This window comes from Salmo salar, chromosome ssa19 (genome assembly GCF_905237065.1).
Source record: "Salmo salar chromosome ssa19, Ssal_v3.1, whole genome shotgun sequence".
Taxonomy (NCBI): Eukaryota; Metazoa; Chordata; class Actinopteri; order Salmoniformes; family Salmonidae; genus Salmo; species Salmo salar.
In genome coordinates, this window is record NC_059460.1 from 14,829,990 (window position 1) to 14,854,203 (window position 24,214).

At 45.8% G+C, this 24,214-nt stretch overlaps 1 protein-coding gene across 3 annotated transcripts in view; it reads left to right on the forward strand.

The window, feature by feature from the left end:
• Positions 1–853: 853 nt before the first annotated feature.
• palmdb (palmdelphin b) overlaps positions 854–24,214 on the forward strand; it is a 43,100-nt gene continuing 19,739 nt past the window's right edge. For 2 of the 3 annotated variants that reach the window (XM_014157396.2, XM_014157397.2), the window contains exons 1-4: positions 881–1,098; positions 14,650–14,701; positions 16,512–16,592; positions 18,277–18,407. In XM_014157396.2, the coding sequence (XP_014012871.1) occupies positions 14,657–14,701; positions 16,512–16,592; positions 18,277–18,407 (257 nt within the window). In that variant the 5' untranslated portion in view covers positions 881–1,098; positions 14,650–14,656. Of the gene's footprint in view, positions 1,099–14,649; positions 14,702–16,511; positions 16,593–18,276; positions 18,408–24,214 lie in introns of all 3 variants that reach the window. The other variant, XM_014157393.2, reaches the window with a different exon arrangement.

The following is a 24,214-nucleotide window of genomic DNA, read 5'->3' on the forward strand; positions in this document are numbered from 1 at the left end:
ACATGTTATGACATTAACTTCACATAAGATCATGTGATCACGTGATATTTATTTGTTTTTCCTCAAGGGGAATTTTTGCTAATATTTTTCTGTCACTGCTGTAACCGACTTGAGCTGGTTACACCGACCCCTCTCTCACATTTATTACAGTTTGTATGTTCTGTTACACTAACATGAGTCTGGTATTTATGTCATTGTAGGAGTGTTACTGATGGAACACTGTGTTGTATTGGTCCCCTGCTACACTAATGGTATTCTGGTCAGTGGCCACACTCAGACAGGACTCCTAACACAGCAGAGCAGAGTCTTTTGAAGCTCATTTTGGAGTGGAGTAATTTACTAATTGTGTGTCAGCACTGATGTCTGTGGATGTCCATCAGGGGCAGGAACAGCTGATCACACTAACATAGGGACAGAGGGGTGAGGGACAGACTCACACTGACTGAGTGAAGAGGTTTAACATGTACCATTTATCATTGTGTTGCAGTAGTGTTTTTGAGATTGTATACAGTCTGTCTGTCTGTCTGTCTGTCTGTCTGTCTGTCTGTCTGTCTGTCTGTCTGTCTGTCTGTCTGTCTGTCTGTCTGTCTGTCTGTCTGTCTGTCTGTCTGTCTGTCTGTCTGTCTGTCTGTCTGTCTGTCTGTCTGTCTGTCTGTCTGTGTGTGTGTGTGTGTGTGTGTGTGGGAATTGAGCCATTGTTTTGGCATTGGTATGCTGGCAGGCACATGGTTGAGCAGCTCCACTGTGACATGCTCATATGCAGCTGAGGGGGCTGAGAGAGAGAGAGAGAGAGAGAGAGAGAGAGAGAGAGAGAGAGAGAGAAGAATGAGTGAGTGAGTGAGAGAGAGAGAGAGAAGAATGAGAGAGAGAGAGAGAGAGAGAGAGAGAGAGAGAGAGAGAGAGAGAGAGAGAGAGAGAGCGAGCGCGAGCAGCGGCATTCCACTAGTCAGAGCTAACCCTATCTCAACCCCCAGCCTACCTGCAATCTTCTCACAGACACAGTGATGCAGGATTCCACCACGCTGTGCTGAGAGTGAGCTCCTTCTGCTTCTGACACACCACACATCACACAACTCTCTTCTCAGCCAAACACAACCGGTGAGTCTCTACCTTTTCTGTGTTGGTTTTTCTGTGCTTATTGGGCTGTTCATTTCTGGATCTGGCTTTTTGCTTGTTTCTAGTAGAGGTACTAGAAGCATGTTTTCTGTAAGTGGACTTTTGGGATGGCTCATACTGTTAGCATCATAGGACTGCAACTGGTAGTATCCTGATTCTGTTCTTCAGTTTGGTTCAAATATAAAGACAACACAGCCGAACTGTTTCTCTGGTTCGTGAGGTGGCTAGCTAACTGCACTGTTGTTGTTCCTGGTATAAAAAGATCATGCCAAGGGGTCTCTTGATTGAGTAATCTTTTAATCTGTGTAATCCTGGACATTTGTGCTCCGCCGTCCGATTCTCCCAATGGGGGGTCTCTCAATCGTCTGTCAGTCTAATTTAAGGGGTCTGGGCATTAAGCAAAAACACTTTCCTTTCTAGACACAATCTGAAAGCCCGAAGAGTCACCATCTAACTAACTGGACCAGAAGTAACTAACATAGTTCCTCTCCACTTAGTAGTTTAGTAGTTTCTCCATCCATTTACTACTGGATGGGAATGTCTTTACGTTTTAGATAATGCATTGTGGATATTGTCCATGACAAGTACACAGACACAAATACACTAAGAAAACATTAACACCCACACACACGCAAATGTGCGCAAACAAACACACAAATCACCTCCTTACTCTGTACACCCACATACTGAATCTCATCACCTTAGAGAGATTCTGTAGTTGAGTGAAGAAAATGACTTTATAGAAACGGTATTACATGGATTTTGGTACTGTTCTCATAGCCCAAAGAGCTATGAAGCCGTCATTATAAATAAGAATTTGTTCTTAACTGGCTTGCCTAGTTAATTAAAGGTAAAAAACATGTTTTAAAAAAAAAGAGTGCTGGTGTTCATGCTAGTTGAGATGGTAAAGGGTGTACTGTAGTATAAGGGACAGTCTACAGCCAGTGGTAAATGTAAATGTATCTAACCACAAACAGTGTTCTTCATTCTAGTTAACACGACATGTTGAAGCTGCAATATGTTACTTTTTGGGCAACCCGACCAAATTCACATAGAAATGTGAGTTATAGATATGTCATTCTCATTGAACGCAAGTCTAAGAAGCGGTAGATCTGTTCTATGTGTGCTATTTTTATGCTCCCCATTTTTAAATTCAGTTTTTGCGTCTTTTACTTTCGGTTTGGCACATTAGCTTCAATCAGCTGAAAATACAATATTTTTGGTTATGGAAAATATATTTCACAGCAGTTTAGATGGCACAGTGATTCTCTACACAATGACTGCTGATTTGGTCACATCAACTGAAACTATTCTAATTTTAGCAAGCAGAAAATGGCTGAGCGATTTCTGCATATTGCACCTTTAAGTACAGTACATTCTTAGAAAAAATGGTTCCAAAAGGGTTCTTCAGCTGACCCTATAGGATAATCTTTTTTGGTTCCAGGTAGAACCATTTTGGGTTCCATGTAAAACCATCTATGGAAAGGGTTCCACATGGAACCCAAAGGGGTTCTACCTGGAACCAAAAACGGTTCCTCAAAGGGTTATCCTATGGTGACAACCGAAGAATCCTTTGAGATTCTAGATAACACCTTTTTTGTAAGAGTGTACAGTACACTACTGCATATGGGTCAGTGTATCGCCAGTGGATCATGTAAATATATCTACTGTATGTCCAGTTTCCATGCTAGAGGCAGATGCTAGAGGAGCTCGATTGGGAACCCTAACCCTTAATCCAGTGATCAGATTAGGGATGAGAGATTACAAGGTGTGTCTCTCTGGACTGTGACGGTGGCCAGTCTGAGATAGCTGGGGATCAGGTTATTGTGGCTAGAACACATAATTAAATAGAACACACCTACGTCTCTCCTAACATTTATTCCAATTGAATGTATTATTGACCAACATGGCTGATATGATCTGCACATTTTCGAGCTTTGCAGGTCTATGCCATCAATCTAGTGAATTATAGGACCTCTATAAGTCAACTGGCCTCTCACCATGCAGACCCATCTCATTAGAGAATGTCAGTATGTAACTAACGTTATACATCATTATAGAGGCATTTAACTATGATTTTAGATTATTATAGCAGCAGATAACTTGACATATTCGAATGAGCCCATGCTACACTGGACAAACAGTATGCTCACAAATGGGTTAAAACTCTAATTTAATAAAGGAATTTATTGTTTAACATTTGACTAGCTGTGTGCTTTGGTTACAGGTTTTCAATGTGATCATATACTGCATAGCTATTGTACAGACAATGAACCATTGTGATATGATTTATAACAATATTTGGAAATTGAGTGGTACCACATTGCCAATATTACTGTATATTAGCCAACTGTATTACATCAGATGTCTCCCTCCCTGTGGTTGCAGTATCTGATTGGCTGAGTAGTGACCAAGGGGTTAGGGGTTAAAGATCAGTGTGTACATGATTGACTTGTCGCTGGTGGTTTGTCTAGATCCTATGTGCTCTTAGCAGCTACGTCACCTGCTGGAAACCTTCACCTCAAACAAGCCGCAACATACATATGCTGACATACACACACTCACACACACTGTGACTTGCTGGTAACAGTACAGCTGTGAGAGAGGTCTCTATTTTGAGCCTGGCTGGATCAGGGTAGAGAGGAGCACGCTATAGTGCCAACAGGTGGGGCAACGCTAACCGCCTCGACCTTCTGTAGCCTCCCTCTCTGTCCACGATAGCTGTCTTGTCTTAGCTCCTGTAAGCTGTGGCTTCAGGTTACGAGGACAATAATGAAGCATGTGTGTGTTTGTGTGTGTGTGTCTCCCCAATTGGTAACGTGCATGTGAACGTGTGTGTGTAAGTGGGTTGGATGAGTGTGTATGTGGGAGATGGAGGGATGCAATATAGGCCAGTGTGTGTATTTGCTGAAGGATGTCCATCTCCAGGTTGTGTGTGTGTATGGTGGAGACATGTCTCTATTTCAGCATACTGTATGTACAGTGCAGTGTATGTGAGGTTACATCTGTGACTAACACTGCACTCCTCTTCAGTCCCATATCGCCACCCACTCCTGCCTTCTCTCCATTTCCCAGTGTGTCTAATTTGCTGGTTATATAAATAAGATCCATAGACATTGTGTATGGCAGGTTTTACATAAAGATCCTATAATTCAATAGAATTATTCAACATAATTGTGATTCTAGTTAATTCTATAGGCTTGCATTTCAACTGCTCCCATTACAGGCCTGAGTAGCATCGTCACATACAGATATAGCTTTCTATAGAGCACATCTCTGACAGATCACATGGTTAGGAAGAATTCAATGGCCTAATACCTATATGTGTCAACGCCTAATACTCACTTACACTGTGGGATATGTTTAGTCTGGACTGGTTTTCAGGGCATCGATCTGAAAGCTAGTTAGGCTGTTACCGATCTGTTAGTCTAATGGTAACCTAATTACCAATCTAATATCCTACCCAGGCTAGGGCTGCAGGTTAGCTGAAAGAACTACACTGTCACTGGATACTGGGGCCCAGAGTTGATCCTGGTCCGGTCATGTGGTCAGGGAAAACAAGTCGTGATGGCGTCAATCGAACACTGGTCCAGATATGAGTTGTATGCTATAGAACAGGCAAATAGACCTGGGACACCAGGTGGGTGCAATTAATGATCAGGCAGAACAGCAATACTCCAGACCTCCAAGCACGGATTAAATACCTGCTATAGAGAAGAAACTGTTCCTGATATATGTTGGAGGTTATTAGGCTACAGAGGGGTCGGCGTCAGAATGTCTGTGTCTGATGTTGCTGCAATTAGTGTGGAGCATGGCAATAATTACGTTGAGAATACACACACTTTCATGTGCGCGGACAACCACTCTCACACACACACTCGCACAAACATGTAAGCACACTGGGCAGTACGTGCTGCATTGTTCATGTGTGTATGGAATGCATATGAAGTCTGCAGCCGTGTGGTATCATGGTGTATTATATTTCATAGACATAGTGACAAGGCCCAGTTAAAGGTGGACACGGTGACATTTGAGTAATCCAGGTGCTAACTGAAATGTGAACTTCGCTGCCACACAAATAAACTTCCTTGGTCATTTGACATGAGACTTCTCACTTTCCCTCATATTTTGGGGATTTCAATTCATATCTGGCATATGTAGATAAAATTCCCTATAATTGTAGATGCTGACATTTAAAAAATGCTTCAACATAGTGTCTAAAAGAATTCAACTCCTAGAGAAAAAAGGGTCAGCTTTAAAAGCAGTCTGTAATGAACACAATGTGAGACAGAGAGCTGGTTTCAAGCGCAGGGCGCAGCAGGTGTTTATTGGTAAAGGACCACAGGAGGAGGCAGGTAGCTGGGTCCAGGGGCAGGCAGAAGGTCATACACAGGGAGTCCAAAAGGGCAACAGTACCGGCAGGGAAAAGGCTAGTAAAGTAGTCCGCGAGATCAGGCATTAGGTAGATCATTCACAGGAAAACCCGACACTCTGAAAGACGTGTGTCACAAAACAAACAATACCTCAGTGATGGGGTGCAAAGAAGTGAACTAAATAGTGTGTGATAATGACATACAGGTGTGTGAACAGGTGATTAGAATTCAGGTAATTGGGATCTGGAGAGTGAGCTGCGTTCAGGGGATCTAGGTGTTTGAGGGTGTGAGTTGGAAGCAGACGTTACAGTACCCCTCCTCCACGGGCGGTTCTTAACAGCCTAGGAAGCTGAGCAGGGAGCCTCCCCCGGGGGCATGGAGCTGGGCGGTCAGGACAGTTACTTTGGAAAGCCAGGATCATGGCTGGGTCGAGGATGTCCTGGACGGGGACCCAGGACCGTTCTTCGGGTCCGTACCTCTCCCAATCTGGTCAAGGAGGGCTCGGACGGAATAAGCCGATGCACCGCCGACGTCAAATGGAGAGGGTGCGCCACAGGAGGATGGAGAGGGCTGTACCTCACAAGGGACACATGGAAGGATGAGGAGATCCGGTAATGGTGGGGCAACTGGAGACAGTAGGTGACAGGATTGATGTGGTGTGTTATTTTGAAGGGACCAATGAACCAGGGACTGAACTTTTTGCAGGGGTCACAAAGTCGGATGTCCCGGGTAGAGAGCCACACCCGTTGCCCAGGGCGGAAGAGTGGAGTAGGTTGGCGACACCGGTCAGTGAACCGTTTCTGGGAGAGGGAAGCGTGATGGAGGTGCCGATTTGCGGTCTCCCAAACCTGCTCGCTCCATCGAAACCACTCATCCATGGCAGGCACAGTTCTGGGCTCTGTCTCCCATGGGAACACGGGGGGTTGGTATCCGAGGACACTGAAAAGGAGTGAGATGGAGTGAGGAATGCACCAGCAAGTTCTGTGCGTATTCAGCCCAGGCTAGATAGTGACTCCGCTCGTGTGGTTGGTGGGTGCAGTGTTGGCGAAGGTACTTCTCTATTTCCTGATTCAGGCTTTCCGTCTGCCCGTTGGTTTGGGGATGGTATCCCGAGGATAGGCTGATGGAGACCCCCAGTTGGTCGCAGAAGGCTCACCACACACTGGAGATGAACTGGGGTCCCTGATCCGAAGCGATGTCTTCCGGGATCCCTTACAGACGAAACACCTGTTGGAACATGGACTCAGCCATTTCCATGGCATTAGGTAGATGCGGAAGGGGGATGAGTCGGCACATCTTCCATTACAACTAAAATAGTCATGAAGCCCAAAGAGTCTGGCAGATCTGTGAGGAAATCCATGGCGATGTGGGACCATGATCGGTGTGGTGTAGGTAAAGGCTCGAGCTCACCGGTAGGTAGTTGGTGAGGGCTCTTTGCCCAATTACAGACGGGACAGGAAAGAACGTAAATCTCAGATGTCGGCTGTTAGGGATGACCACCAGAACTTGTGTGTCAGTAGCTCCGTGGTTCGGGTGATTCCGGGATGGCCAGAATTCAGCGAGGTATGGCACCACTGCATTAGTTGGGGTCTGACGGATGCAGGTCTTGCCTGCAGGGGTGTCGGGAGGTGCTGGGTCATGGCGTAGGGCCTCTTGGACAGCTGCTTGGATTTCCCACTGTATGGGTCCCACGACACAAGCAGGATGGGCTCGGGAGCTGGGTTAGAGGAAGGGGCGTCAAATAAATGGGATAAGGAATTAGCCTTCACATTTTTCTTGCCGGGCAGGTAGGTGCTGGTGAAGTTGAATCGGGTGAAGAGTGCCCAGAGAGCCTGTCTGGGTTTGAGCTCTTAGCACTTCTTAAGCACTCCAAATTGCAGTGGTCGGTAAGGACAAGGAATGGGTGATGAGCTCCCTCTAACCAGTGGCGCCACTCTTCAATAGCCAGCTTAATGGCGAGGAGCTCTCGGTTTCCGACCTCATAGTTCCTCTCATCGGTTGACAGTTTCTTGGAAAAGAAGCCAAATGGGTGTAATTTGGGAGGTGTCCCAACCCGTTGAGAGAGAACCGCTCCCACACCAACTTTGGATGCATTCACCTCCAGAACAAAAGGAAGGGTAGGATTTGGCTGCCTAAGGGTGGGTGCAGAGGTGAAGAGGCGTTTCAAGGTCTCAAATGCGGTGTCAGTCCATTGGAGGGTATGGGTTTTTTGACTGGTGAGAGCTGAGAGAAGAGCGGTTGTGCTGCTGCAGTTTTGGATGAACCGGCGGTAGTAGCTGGAGAATCCTAGGAAGTGTTGTAGTTCCTTTACGGTGGTAGGTTTGGGCCAGTTAATCACGGCCGTGACTTTGCCTTCATCCATGTTGACCTCTCCTGGTGTCAGCACAAACCCTAGGAAGGTTACCGTAGTAACGTGAAAGGCACTCTTCTCAGCCTTGACATAAAGATGCTGGTCCTGTAGCCATTGGAGGACCTGTTGCACATGCACATGTCTTCTGCAAGGGAGTGAGAGTAGATCAAGATATCAATGTACACGATGAAGAACTGGTTGATCATGTCCTGGAAAACTTCATTCATGAAGACTGGAAGACTGCGGGAGCATTGGTGAAACCGTAGGGCATAACCAGGTATTCGTAGTGACCCCTAGCGGTGATGAACGCCATCTTCCACTCATCCCCACTTCGGATACGGACCAGGTTGTAAGCACTACGTAGGTCCAGTTTGGAGTAGATGGTAGCCTGTCCAACTTGGTCTAGTGCAGCCGGAATCAGAGGAAGAGGGAAGCAATTCTTGATGGTAAGGTCATTGAGGGGTTGGTAATCTAAGCAGGGACAGAGACTACCTTGCTTTTTTTTTACAAAAAAAGAAACTGGATGCAGCCGGAGACGTGGATGGACGGATGAATCCCATAGTGAGAGCCTCTCCTATATAGGTGTCCATAGCCTCATTCTCTGGAATGGACAAGGGGTAGGTCCGACCCTTAGGGGGCAATTCCCCAGGAAGGAGGTCGATCGCGCAGTCCTCCGGGTGATGAGGGGGCAGAAGAAACGCCTTTTTCTTGCTAAAGACACTCAGGAACTGGGCATATACAGGTGGGATGTGGGTTGGAATGGCAGACCCCGATCCTTCTATAGAGGTGGCTCGACAGGGTAGACTGAAGCAGTTCTTAAAACAAGCGGGAAAACATGACAGGAGTTCGCCTTGCCACCAGGAGATAGCAGGGTCGTGAAGGCTTAGCCAGGGGTGACCAAGGATAAGGGGTTCTTTAGGTGAAGACAACACTATTAACTGAATGACCACAGAGTGAAGGAGGCCAATCTGAAGGGTGATACTTTCGGTCACGCCAGTCACAAGACCAGTTCCGAGAGGTTGTCCGTCCAGCGAATGAATCCTAAAGGGAGGATTAACAGGGATTAGCTTGACCCTTAACTGTTGTGCCAATTGTTTGTCAATTAAATATCCTGCAGCCCCCAAGTCCACTAGTCCCTCCACAAACTGAGTGACCCCATTAGCAGAAAGAAGAGCCGGGATCCCAAACTGCCTTTAGGTAATGTTCAAAAACGTAGAGGTGCTTACCTGGGAGGAAGTGGAGGGGTTGTGGTCACCCCTTCGTGGGGGGGGGGAATCAGACAGCTACTGAGTAGATGGTTACTCTCTCCATAATAGAGGCACAGGTTCACGTAACCTCCGGTGTCTCTCGGCAGGTATGAGAGGGGTGCGGCCGAGTTGCATTGGTTGGGGCTGTTGGACCGTGGTGGACGAGAGAAGGGCGTGGAGGACTCGCAGGCCATGGGCAACTGTATAGGTCTGCGGTCCACCAGTAGGTTGCCAATGGATATGGACATCCGGATGTATTGGTTTAGATCCGTTAAATCTCATCTGCAGGCCAGTTCAGTCTATAACTCCCGATTAAGACCACTCCGGTAGACTGTAAGGAGAGCTGGTTCACTATATCCACTGCGGGCAGCCATGGTACGGAACTCAAGGGCATACTCAGTGGTGGAGCGATGGCCCTGTCGCAGCACACGTAACAGGTCTCCGGTGTGACGACCTGAAACTGAATGGTCGAACACCTCCTTGAAGGGGGCATGGAAAAATGATTCAGAGGACAGATCAGAACTTTGAGCGGCCCACAGGGCTGTGACCCAATCCAGAGCTTTGCCTGTGAGGAGGGAGATGACGAAGTCCACCATGTCTTTGTCAGAGGTGAAGTCAGCAGGGTGACAGTCTATGTACAGGTTTTTCTGCATTGGAAATCCTTGACATTTCCCTGGGGAGCTGTTGTATTTATTAAGCATGGATATGGGGGGAGACGAACGAGAGGAGGCTGTGGCACCTGATATGGGTGAAACAGGAATGGACTGGCGAAGGAGGTTGCAGAGTTCATCGATTCGTTCCTCCTGTCAGGCCAGATGTAGCTGCAGCTCCGCTGGTGAGGTATTCTGTAATGAACACAAGGGGAGACAGAGAGCTGGTTTCAAGCACAGGGCGCAGCAGGTGTTTATTGTAAAGGACCACAGGAGGAGGCATGTAGCTGGGTCCAGGGGCAGGCAGAAGGTCATACACAGGGGGTCCAAAAGGGCAACAGTACCGGCAGGGAAAAGGCTAGTAACGTGGTCCGGGAGATCAGGCATTAGGTAGATCATTCACAGGAAACCCAGCCCTCTGAAAGACATGTGTCACAAAACAAACAATATATCACAGTGATGGGGTGCAAAGAACTGATCTAAATAGTGTGTGATAATGACATACAGGTGTGTGAACAGGTGATTGGGATCTGGAGCGTGAGCTGCGTTCAGGGAATCTATGTGTTTGAGGGTGTGAATTGGAAGCAGACATTACACAATCAGACGCTTTAGGAAAGCTGGAGACAGACAGACAGACAGACAGACAGACAGACAGACAGACAGACAGACAGACAGACAGACAGACAGACAGACAGACAGACAGACAGACAGACAGACAGACAGACAGACAGACAGACAGACAGACAGACAGACAGACAGACAGATAGATAGATAGATAGATAGATAGATAGATAGATAGACAGATAGACAGACAGACAGACAGACAGACAGATAGATAGATAGATAGCCTTCGGAAAGTATTCAGACCCCTTGACCTTTTCCACATATTGTTAAATTACAGCCTTATTCTAAAATAAAAAAATAAAAATGATCCCTCGGCAATCTACACACAATACCCCATAATGACAAAGTGAAAACAGGTTTTTCTCAATTTTGGCAAATGTATTAAAAATAAAAAACAGAAATACCTTCTTTACATAAGTAATGAGACCCTTTGCTATGAGACTCAAAATTGAGCTCAGGTGCATCCTGTTTAAATTGATAATGCTTGAGATGGCAGTGCATGTTAGAGAAAAAGCCAAGCCATGGGGTTGTCCATAGAGCTCCGAGACAGGATTGTGTCAAGGAACAGATCTGAAGAAGGGTACCAAAACATTTCTGCAGCATTAAAGGTCTCCAAGGACACAGTGGCCTCCATCATCCTGAAATGGAAGAAGTTTGGAACCACCAAGACTTCCTAGAGCTGGCTGCCCGGCCAAACTGAGCAATCAGGGGAGAAGGGCCTTGTTCAGAGAGGTGACCAAGAACCCGATGGTCACTCTGACAGAGCTCCAGAGTTCCTCTGTGGAGATGGGAGAACCTTCCAGAAGGACAACTATCTCTGCAGCACTCCACCAATCAGGCATTTATGGTATAGTGGCCAGACGGAAGCCACTCCTCAGTTACAGGAACATTACAGCCAAAAGGCACCTAAAGACTCTCAGACCATGAGAAACAAGATTCTCTGGTCTGATGAAACCAAGATTGAACACTTTGTTCTGATTGACAAGCGTCACATCTGAAGAAAACCTGGCATCATCCCTACAGTGAAGCATGGTGGTGGCAGCATCATGCTGTGGGGATATTTTTCAGTGGCAGGGACTGGGAGACTAGTCAGGATCGAAGCAAAGATGAACGGAGCAAAGTACCGAGAAATCCTTGATGAAAACCTACTCCAGAGCACTCAGGACCTCTGACTGGGGCGAAGGTTCACCGTCCAACAGGACAAAGACCCTATGCACACAGCAAAGACAACGCAGGAGTGGCTTTGGGACAAGTCTCTGAATGTCCTTGAGTGGCCCAGCCAGAGCCCAGACTTGAACCCGATCGAACATCTCTGGAGAGACCTGAAAATAGCTGTGCAGCAATGCTCCCCATCCAACCTGACAAAGCATAAGAGGATCTGCAGAGAAGAATGGGAGAAACTCCCCAAATACAGGTGTGCCAAGCTTGTAGCATCATACTCAAGAAGACTCGAGGCTGTAATCGCTGCCGAAGGTGCTTCAGCCAAGTACTTAGTAAAGGGTCTGAATACTTATGTAAATGTCACGCCCTGACCTGAGAGAGATGGTTTATTTCTCTATTTTGTTAGGTCAGGGTGTGGGGTGGGCATTCTATGTTTTGTATTTCTTTGTGTTGGGCCGAGTATGGTTCCTAATCAGAGGCAGCTGTCTATCGTTGTCTCTGATTAGGAATTATACTTAGGCAGCCTTTTCCCACCTGTGTTTTGTGGGTAGCTATTTTCTGTTTTGTTATCTGTTACCTGACAGAACTGTTGGCCGTTTATTTGTTATTTTGGCTTTAGTGTTCTGAGTTAAAATACATTTCATAATGAACACTTACCACGCTGCGCTTTGGTCCCCTTGCTCCCAACGACGGCCGTAACAGTAAATGTGATATTTTAGTTTTTACTTTCTATAAATTAGCCAAAATTATTATTTTTTAAATATTAAAAAATGTGGTTTTATCAGTATGGGGTATTGTGTGTAGGCTGATGAGGATTTTTTTTCTCCATTTAGAATAAGGCTGTAACGTAACAAAATAATTACAGAATGCGCTGTAGATAGATAGATAGATAGATAGATAGATAGATAGATAGATAGATAGATAGATAGATAGATAGATAGATAGATAGATAGATAGATAGATAGATAGATAGATAGATAGATAGATAGATAGATAGATAGATAGATAGATAGATAGATAGATAGATAGATAGATAGATAGATAGATAGATAGATAGATAGATAGATAGATAGATAGATAGATAGATAGATAGATAGATAGATAGATAGATAGATAGATGTAGGAATGGTTTTAAATGAAGGGAGCCCTGCCATAGACATGTGGGAGAGGAAATCTGTCCTTCGGCCTGTGAGAATATCTGGCCAGATACTTGGCCATCTAGTCATCTGTCTTCAGACGAAGAGAGAAATTAAGCCAAGGCCTCCACACACCTTATAAATCACACATCATATTTTTCCGGTTTCATCACGACTCTCAGCACCCGTCATTCCTATCTTAAGTTTCTGTGGTTTCAGAGGGAGCTTGCTACTAATGTGCCTTTTGAATACTGGGACACTATTTGCAGTTCCTCGGTTTACATGAGACTAAACCAGTCCAGTTCAGCTCTAATTTCTGCACAGTTATTATGATAGTCATATTGAACATTGTCTATTGTTACCAAACGATGCAATAGTAGGTATAATACAACAATAACTGTATGTGTTCTCCTTTTCTTATACAGTAGTAATGGCTGGAAATAAAGTAGCTATGTTTGGCCTGTGAGAAAGTCACTCAGTGTTGATTCTATTTAAATCTCTTCAAGGACACTGAATGATTGTTTTTAAAATCCCTTCCCTTTGGGGGATGTCAATGAATGTATTTCTAGTATATTTTATTATTCTGTCATTGTTTGTTTGGAACTCAATGTCATTGGAGGCTGCTGCCCGCCTTTCCATGGGGCCTGTTGTCAGGCAGCCATGCTATCTGATCCTGGCTGGGTCCATAGCTCAGGGATGTTATTTGAATGCCCCCTAACCTTGGAGTCCTGCCCTGACCTGCTTGAGGAAAGATATATCCTGCCTCCTGATGTGTTGATTTGAAGAGGGACAGAGTGAGCTGACTCCACACAATTAGTAACACATCAACATGAAATCACATGTGATAAACCCAGAGCTGAGCTGACTCATGATAGACAGCATGCAGGTAGAGCTCACAGCTCACTTTATCTTGAGGGGGATACTTTAGCAATAAGGTAGGAGGGGCTGTAGTACATGACGCAAAGAGATGTGCCTGGAAACAGCTGCTCAGTATGACACTTTAGCAGTTTATCTCTTTAAATACTCTATGGGCTGGTTTCCCAGACACAGATTAAGCCTAGTCCTTAAGACTAAACCCAGAGGTGCCTTATTGCTTTTATAAAACGGTTACCAAATATGACTAAAGTTTTTCCTGGTCAGGTGACATGGTGAAGAAAAACTCTGGGATCTTGCTATAGTTGATCATACAATGATGTCACGTCTCGGCACAACATACTTACTTTACAAGTTAATATCATCAATCCAACTTCAATTCAGATTGAAGTGTCCCATGGACAAAAGCTATATTTTCCCCCTTTAGTTTACTACATAACAGCACATCAGCCTTGGGGTCAAGTCAAAATCCTCCTAGGTCATAGAACCTGTCAGTTCCTCTCTCTGTTTGCATGGTGGGTGCCATGTCCTCTTTATCTGCAGTTATTTACTGTGATCACATCACGGTGCATGTAAAAAAATCTAGTAACGCTATGTCAGATTCCATACACAGGCCAGAGAGGCAAGTGTGTCTGCCTAACTGTTTGCCCCATCCCTTTTTAAACCAACCCCTCGCCTGGATAACTCTGCCATGTGACGTGTCACAGAGACATGCCTGTTATCCCAGTTGGCCTTGGTTTGGGCTTAGCCCTCGAACCCTTCCTGGTGACACACACCCTCCTTCACAGGCTGCCTCACACATACTCCCTCCCTTCCTCCCCAGACCCAGGCCCAAGCAGATACACTCCTGTCACATGCTTCCAGGCCAACTCTGTTCTGTTCTCTCCAGCCTGCTGTCACCATCACATCACTGCCTCCTGTCTCTGTCACAGACCCTGCCAGGCCAGGCATACTAACTCTATCTTTCTCTCTGTCTATGCCCCCCCCCCTCTCTCTCTATCTCTCTCAACCATACATACACACAGACACATGCACACACATGCGCTCTCACAAATTCTCTTTCTCTCACCCTCTCCTACACACTTCCGGGTAACGCTCTCGCTCCTCTCTGTGTTTCAGGGTCAGTATGGAGGAGGCCGACCTGTTGAAGGAGCGGCTCCAGGCCATAACGGTAAAGCTACAAAACAATACATCTTTATTGTTCCATTACACAGAGACAACAGACATTTGGTAATTTTTTGCTGTCGCAGTACCCAAATGATTCTATTAATGTGAAAGAAAGAGTGGTGTTTCTGAAAGCTACACATTTGAATAGGTCAGAGGCATTTATGAAGCTATTTGTGTTGTGATGATTCTGCAAATGAGAATGGATGGCAACAGTATCTAGTAGCTGTGAAAGAGAGCTAGGAAATCATCAGGATATCTTGTTTTAGAAATGAAGGTCAAACACTTAGTGTCAGGAAGTGAGAGTAAGCTCATCACTTCAGTTCAGTCTGTAGTCTAAGAGATCTATAGACCTGATCTCTTTCCTAGTCTGATTTTCCTGTCTGGCTGTCTTCACGCTTCACTGATTTCAGTAAGCTTGCTTCACTCTAGCTGTGCATCCACAAAGCTATCTGTCAGTAGACTAGACTTCATCTGGGATATCCATTCTCCCTGGGGCTTAGTAATACAAGGATCAAACATGGGACTATTAATAGACAACAATATGTCTGACCACCACACTTTACATTACAGATATGTCTATGCAGTTATAACTTTTCTACAAAAACGAAGACAGACAGGCATTATTTCTCTTTGATAATGCTAACAACCATTACAAAATAAGCATTACATCTTCTGATCTAATGTATGAAGTACTGTGTGGTTCTACACACCCAAAAAATGATGGGTTAAAAACAACCCAATTTGGGGTTCTTTAGTAACACAGCGTTGGATGAATATTGAACAGAACACACGGTGGGTTATTTTGACCCAGCTAGTTGGAATTCCTGAATAACCCAATATGTTGGGTTTCTGGGATTAAGTAAACATTGGTTAATTTAAGCATCAGTTGGGTATTTTTTTGTTTCATGCTTGGTTCACATGGCAGCTGCGTCTTTTTTAATGTAATCCTTAGGTTATTTTCAGGAGGCGTGGCTTATTGGGGGGGGGGGGGGGTGGAGTTCAGATAGATCTTATTGGCCACCCGTGAGAGAAAATTCTATTCCTGTTTGTCATGTTAAGTTTACATACTGCAAATTACATGTGTTTTTGGGGGGGATTTTGCACATTCTTCTAGAATATTAATATTATTGTGATAAGGTGGTATCCATCCCAACAATGGGATTTGCATAGGCTTTTAGTGAACTAATACACTTCTGTAAGCCTCATTGAAGCTACATAAATGTCAATGTTCACCCTTAACATGTGAAAACTATACAACAGAACAGATGAACAGGAATGACATTTCCTCTCACGGGTGGCTAAACATAACTATCTGAAAGCCATGCCCCTACTAAACTACTTTTCCAGTCTTCTGATCTCAATAACCCAGCACCAATAACCCAGCATCAACAACCCAACCCTGCTCTTTTTAAAGAATAGATCGCAACGAAGTGACTGTACCCAGCAGTTGGGTCAACCAAACAATCCAACCATACAGGGTAGGCCTATACAGGGTAGACATACAGGGTAGCCATTGAAATAGTGTTTAAGTGCAGGACTAGGCTTAATCTGTGTCTTGGAAACCAACCCAAATGGTATTTATAGAGAGAAACTGCTAAACTGTTATATTGAGCAGATGGACACTGTGGACAGGTTGTATCTGACTTGCTATGATGTCACAGGCATCTCCCTGCTTGATTGGACACAGTGGGGAGCTGGGGCATTCCCATTGGTTGGAATATCCATGACTAGCTGTAGATTAATTTAAGTCTATGAAATGACAAAAACAGGTGGAATCTCTCCATTGACAAAGCCATGCTTGAATGTCTTTACAGGAGAAAAGAAGAGTCCAGGATGACATCGCCAAAAAAAGGAGACAAATTGAGGAGGAAAAATTAAAACTCCAATGTTTGAAGGTACGTTTTAGTACAAACTATAATTTACAGTGCACTCGGAAAGTATTCAGACCCCTTGACTTTTTCCACATTTTGTTAAGTTACAGCCTTATTCTAAATTTTCCACATCAATCTACAGAACAATACCCCATAATGACAAAGTGAAAACAGGTTTTTAGAAATGTTGGCAAATGTATTAAAAACAAAAAACATAAATACCTTATTTACATAAGTATTCAGACCCTTTGCTATGAGACTCACAATTGAGCTAAGGTGCATCCTGTTTCCATTGATAATCATTGAGATGTTTCTAGAAACTGGATTGGAGTCCACCTGTGGTAAATTCAATTGATTGGACATGATTTGGAAAGGCACACACCTGTCTATATAAGGTCCCACAGTTTACAGTGCATGTCAGAGTAAAAACCAAGCCATGAGGTCAAAGGAATTGTCTGTAGAGCTCCGAGACAGGATTGTGTCGAGGCACAGATCTGGAGAAGGGTACCAAAAATGTTTTGCAGCATTGAAGGTACCCAAGAACACAATGGCCTCCATCATTCTTAAATGGAAAAGGTTTGGAACCACCAAGACTCTTCCTAGTGTTCGCCGCCCAGCCAAACTCAGCAATCGGGGGAGAAGAGCCTTGGTCAGGGAGGTGACCAAGAACCCGATGGTCACTCTGACAGAGCTCCAGAGTTCCTCTGTGGAGATGGGAGAACCTTCCAGAAGGACAACCATCTCTGCAGCACTCCACCAATCAGGCCTTTATGGTAGAGTGGCCAGACAGAAGCCACTCCTCAGTAAAAGGCATATGACAGACCGCTTGGAGTTTGCCAACAGACACCCAAAGGACTCTCAGACCATGAAGATTTTCTGGCCTGAATGAACTCTTTGGCCTGAATGCCAAGCGCCACGTCTGGAGGAATCCTGGCACCATCCCTACAGTGAAGCATGATGGTGGCAGCGTCATGCTGTGGGGATGTTTTTCAGCGGCCTGGACTGGCCGACTAGTCAGGATCGATGGAAAGATGAAAGGAGCAAAGTACAGAGAGATACTTGATGAAAACCTGCTCCAGAGCACTCAGGACCTCAGACTGGGGTGAAGGTTCATCTTCCAACAGGACAATGACCCTAAGCACACAGGCATTTCTGGAGAGACCTGAAAAGACCTGTGGAGCAACATTCCCCATCCAACCTGACAGAGCTTGAGAGTATTTGGAGAGAAGAATGGGAGAAACTCCCCAAATACAAGTGTGTGCCAAACTTGTAGCGTCAAACCCAAGAGGACTTGAGGCTGCAATCACTGCCAAAGGCGCTTCAACAAAGTACTCAGTAAAGGGTCTGAATACTTATGTAAAAATTATACTTAATCTATTTTTTATACATTTGCAAAAATGTCTAAAAACCAGTTTTTGCATTGTCATTATAGGGTATTTTGTTTAGATTGATGAGATAAAAAATAATTTAAAAAAATTAATTAAAAAAGAATGTGGAAAAAGAATGAGGAAAAAGTCAAGGGTTCTGAATACTTCCCGAATGCACTGTACATTGTTAAAAACCTATTGCATGTTGGTTTTATCTGAAGTCAAAAAGAATGGAATGGAATTTAAATATCTGCACGGTCGTTGGGGACACACAACAGTTATTGAGTTACAACACTATAGTTCATGGTGTAACATAGTCTATTGATGTTTTCCCCAAATAGAAAAAGGCCCTTCGAGAGCAATGGCTGATGGATGGGCTGAGCCCTCAGAGTGAGGAGGACCAGGAGGCCAACAAACTACAGGCCCAGGGCGACCAGGAGCAAACCCTATTACTGCAGAGTAACATTGACAGGTACATCTTAGAATGGGATGAATGGTGAGGTGTGTGTGTGTGTGTGTGTGTGTGTGTGTGTGTGTGTGTGTGTGTGTGTGTGTGTGTGTGTGTGTGTGTGTGTGTGTGTGTGTGTGTGTGTGTGTGTGTGTGTGTGTGTGTGTGTGTGTGTGTGTGTGTGTGTGTGTGTGTGTGTTTCGTGCTGTGATTAACCAAAATGTTGTACTTTTTTCAGTTATTAAACCACTAATTGACTGACGTCGGTTTAATTACTTGAGAGAAATTCCATAGAGAGAAATCATGTCAATCACGTGAGACATTGCATCAAGAACGAACTGTGGCACGCTGTAGGGAGTTTTTAATAGGGAAATATTCAACCTAATTCAGCGCATAAAACGTGGTAAAACCTCTTAACGAGTTTTAACCAATAAGTTAGGTAACAATCTGTTTCCTTAAAGTAGTGGAAGACTATAGTACAAAGGGTTCCAAAATGGTTCTTCGGCTGTCACCATAGGAGAACCCTTTTCGGTTCCAGGTAGAACCCTTTTTGGTTCCAGGTAGAACCCTGAAGCAGTTCATTTAGTTCTTAAGTCTGCTTGGGCTCCGTGTCTGTCTCAGTCATCTGGGACTAGATCATCTTCTGAGTTGTATTGAAGACCATCTGCCTCAGAACAAAGATCTGAATGAGGACGAAGGCCATCCACATGGGTCGGTCCAGCACAGCCCGATTGATGTCCACCCAAATTGTTTTGTCCAGCGTTGAGAGGAACCTTCAATAAAACATTACAGTACTTTACTTTATATAACATAAAACATGCTGTTTTGCATTGAAATGTCTTGAACTGTCCACACGAACACTTTTGACCAGCCAGAGGATAAAACCTGTCATGTGCTACAATATATTTTTACCCTCTCTCTGACCTTTCTAAACACTGTTAATATAGGTTCATGTTTGTTCTCCTGTGGATTCCTATAGTAACAGTGTTCGGGCAGATAGTGTTTCAGGTACCTGTGAATTTCTACAGTAACAGTGTTAGTGCTGTTGAAAACATCCTGTGGTGTGCCAGTCCAAATAAAACATACCCCCCCTGTCCTAAATGACTACAGGTCTGTCGAGTTGATTTCACATTATGAAAAATAACTCACTAGCGAAACTAAACTCAGTTGGTAGATTCTCTGTTCTCTCTTCCCTAACCCTGTCTCTCCTAGATATGTAGATGATGCATTTCTGTCATCATAACTATGTTACTGTTCATCCATTATGGCATCCATATACCACAGGGGGGCATAACAATTATGTTCTCTGAAAATGTTGTTTCATCTCCCATTCATATCATTGCATATTCTGTTAACTTGATGTGACTGATTTAAACTTACTACTTTCATTGTGGCCATCTTCCTTCATTGTGATGCCAGAATAGTGTCCCCTTAAGAGAGAGTCATTTAATATAATCTTGAACTGAGCCATTATAATATCCGATATAGCTAACGTTACTTACAACCAACAACCATAATTGTCACTAACAATAATTACTAATTCCACACAAAATTTGTAGGCCACCATAACTTGTCATCTGCCAAGCTGTATCCTTAAATATAAGCCTATTGCAATGAGCTATTTACCAATTAAAATATAGATAGCTAAATATCTTGGTATTAAATCCTACCAGAATCTATAAGGGCACAAGGTGCGACCCAGATGCAGACACGGGAGGCAGCTGGTTTGAGTCTTGGACCCGGGGACAGAAGACAAAGGACTGAGACACGGGCTTAATCCTAAACACATGGAACGTAGGGTGAATACGGAGGGCACAGGGTAACAAGAGATGGACAGCAGTGGAACTAAGGACTCTAGAGATGGGAAAACGAACCAATGAAACGAGGGGACAGTTTGCAGGACTCTACCTGAAGGAGCAGGTCCCGTGTGGACAGCCATACCCTCTGCCCAATGCAGTAGTAGGGAGCTGGAGTCTGGCGGCGGTCCGCTTGTTGACGATACCTGGAGTTGGTCTTGAGAAGCACTACCCTAGCTCTTCTCCAGGTACGTCGACAGCGGCGGACGAACATCTGAACCGAGGGTACGTTGACTTCTGGTTCTTGTTCTGGGAAGAGTGGAGGTTGATACCCCATAGAGCACTCAAAAGGGGAGAGTCCCGTTGCTGGACAGGGAAGGATGTTCCGGGCATACTCCACCCAGGCCAGTTGTTGACTCCAGGTAGTGGGGTTGGTTGAGGCCAGGCATCTTAGGGTGGTCTCCAGGTCAGCTTGTGCCGACTGGCCGTTCGACTGGGAATGGAGCGTTTGAAGAAAGTTTGGGGAGAGGGATGATATGAGCAGCCTTTGAGAATAGATCCACCACTGTCAGAATGATGGAGTAGCCATCAGATGGGGGAAGCCCAGTGACAAAATCCAGAGAGATATGAGACCAGGGAAGATGAGGGACCGGTAGTGGCTGAAGAAGGCCAGAAAGAGCTTGCCATGGAGTCTTGTTCTGGGCACACACCGTGCACGCGGCGACGAAGGCAGAGACGTCAGGAACCATTGTGGGTCACCAGAAACGTTGTCGGAGGAATGCTAGGGTACGGTGGGAACTGGGATGACAGGTCAGCCTGGAGGAATGAGCCCATTCCAGGACCCGGGACAGGACTGAGTTAGGGACAAACCGCCAGTTAGCCGGGCCCCCTTCAGGTCCAGGCTGGGAACGTTGAGCCTTGCAAACTAGGGTCTCAATACCATAACCCACTGAGGTTGCAAGGCATGAGGCAGGGAGAATGGTTTCAGAGACTGAGGGTTTGGCACAGGAACTGTATAGGCGTGACAGGGCGTCAGGCTTCACATTCTTGGACCCTGGGCGGTAGGAAATGGTGAAGTTAAATCTGGTAAACGGGAGAGACCACCGGGCCTGCCTGGTGTTAAGGCGCTTTGCTGTACAGAGATATTCCACATTTTTATGGTCGGTCCAGACCAGGAATGGCTGTTCTGCTCAGTCCAGCCAGTGCTTCCACTCTTCCAACGCCATCTTGACTGCCAGGAGTTCTCGGTTGCCTACATCGTAGTTCCTCTCTGCAGGATTCAGATGATGAGACAGGAAGGCACAGGGATGAAGCTTTTGGTCCTGGGCAGATCGCTGGGACAGGATGGCCCCCACTCCAACATCAGAAGCCTCCACTTCCACCACAAATTGACGGGACGGATCCGGATGGGTGCTGTGGTGAACCAATGCTTCAGGTCCACAAAGACTCTGTCGACAGCTGGAGACCATGTGAACAGTACTTTGGGAGAGGTGACTGCAGAGAGGGGGGCCGCCAGGGTGCTGTAACCCCGAATGAAACAGCGGTAGAAGTTACAAAACCCAGGAAACGTTGCAACTGCACCCTGGACGTAGGTTGAGGCCAATCCACCACTGCTTTCACCTTCCCAAGATCCATCTGAACATTTCCCTCAGCAATGACATATCCCAGAAAGGAGATTGTAGAGTGGTGGAACTAACTTCTCGGCTTTCATGAACAACTGGTTCTCCAGGAAGCACTGAAGGATCTGTCTGACATGAAGAACATGTTCTTGGGCAGACCAGGGGGGGAAAAAAGGATGTCATCAAGGTAGATGAACACAAAACGGTTTAGCATATCCTGGAGCACATCGTTTACCAGAGCCTGGAAGACAGCAGGGGCATTGGTGAGTCCAAACGGCATGACCTGGTACTCATAATATCCACTGGCTGTGTTGAAGGCTGTCTTCCACTCATCTCCTTCACGTATCCGAACCAGGTGGTAGGCATTCCGAATGTCCAGCTTGGAAAATAATGGTGGCCCCCTGGTGAGGTTCAAAAGCCGAGGAGAGGTGGGGGGGTAATGATTCTTAACAGTAATGTCATTTAGACCCCGGTAGTCAATGCACGGACGCAGGGTCTTGTCCTTCTCCACTAAGAAAAACCCTGGTGGACGGATGGCCCCAGTAGCCATAGACTCCTCTATGTACTCCTCCATGGTCTTGATCTCCGGCCCGGATAGAGAATATAGCCTACCACGAGGTGGTGTGGTGCCTGGGAGGAGATCAATGGCACAATCATAAGGACGTTGAGGGGGAATAGAAGTAGCCCGTGCCTTGCTGAAGACCTCCAGGAGGTCGTGGTACTCTGTGGGGACGGCAAAGAAATCTCAGACTTGACTTAAGCCCTGGGGAGGCCGTCTCATGGAAGGCTGCGCTGCTTTGAAGCAATGGGAATGGCAGAACGGACTCCAACCCAGGATTGAACTTGTGGTCCAGTCAATAACAGGGTTGTGTTTTTTGAGCCAAGAAAATCCCAAAACAGGAACATGGGGAGACTCAATGAGGAGAAGCTGTATAGCCTCACTGTGATTTCCTGAAACCCGCAGATAAATAGGAACAGTGCTGTGGGCAACTCTACCAATGGAGCTCCCGTCCAGTGCTCTAGCATCCATGGGAACAGAGAGGAGTGGAGTGGGGATATCTAATTCAGAAACTAGGGTAGGATCCATAAAACTCTCATCCGCCCCAGAGTCAATGAGCACCTGAAGAGATTTATCTGGTCTCCCCACAGCAGTATCACAAAAAAGGAGTGCGGTTGATGGGATTTAGAGGATTCCCAGTCTGGCTCGCCAGACTACTTGTACCTACTACAGAAATAGGTATCTTAACTGGGCAGGTGGCTGTATACTGTCCCGCAGCACAGGCAACTGTTGGAACTTAGCCTATGTGAACGTTCCCTAGGTGATAACCTAGCTCTGCCCAGTTGTATAGGTTCCGGAGTATCTGACTCACCCGTCGCCGATGATACTTGAGGGAGCTGGGGTGACTTAGGATCCTCTTGGAAAAACAGCCTTTGGGGACTTCCAGATTCCTTCGACTCCTCTCACTCCTGTGTTCCCTTAGACGTCCATCAATTCTAATGGTGAGGGCGATGAGGGAAGTGAGGTCCACCGGTAATTCCTGAGCAGCTAGCTCATCTTTTGCCACCTCAGATAATCCGTGAAGAAAGGTATTGAAAAGAGACTCCGGATTCCAGGCACTACTTGTGGCCAACGTGCAAAAGTCAACAGCGTAGTCTGCCACACTACGGGAGTCTTGACATAATTCAAGAAGTTTTCGGGCCGCCTCTCTCCCGGATACCGGAGAATCGAACACCTTCCTCACCTCTGGCATGAAATCCTCCAGATGATGACAAATGTCAGATTGTTGCTCCCAAACTGCCGTAGCTCAGGAAAGCACCCTTCCCGACATTAGCGTAATAATATACGCTATCTTCGATCGGTCTGAAGGAAACGAAGATGGCTGTAGCTCAAAAATAAGAGAGCACTGAGAAAGAAAACCCCGGCAGGTACCAGGATCCTCAGAATATTGCTCCGGAGGTGGTAAGCAGGGTTTTCCGGGAGCCGGAGTAGGCTGTACAAACTCACCACTCATAAGGAAAAAGTTAGTGTGTGGTTGGGGGTTCTCAGAAGTGGCAGGCTGCCTATGAGCTAACTCCCTGATTTTCTCCATAATAGCCTTGGTCGTGGCATTCCGTCAGGGAACAAAGCCCTTCCAAAAGGTCCTGTAATAACTCTTCATGCCTCCCAATGGTGGCTCTCTGCATAGAGACAGTGTGGCGGAGCTGGTCCAAGTCTGCTGGGTCTGTCATGGCCAGTTCATACTTTAAGGGCACAAGGCGAGACCCAGATGCAGAAACGGGAGGCAGCTGGTTTGAGTCGTGATATTTATTAAACAAGCCAAAAGGGGTAGGCAAGAGAATGGTCGTAGACAGGCAAAAGGTCAAAACCTGTTCAGAGTCCAGGAGGTACAGAGTGGCAGGCAGGCTGGAGGTCAGG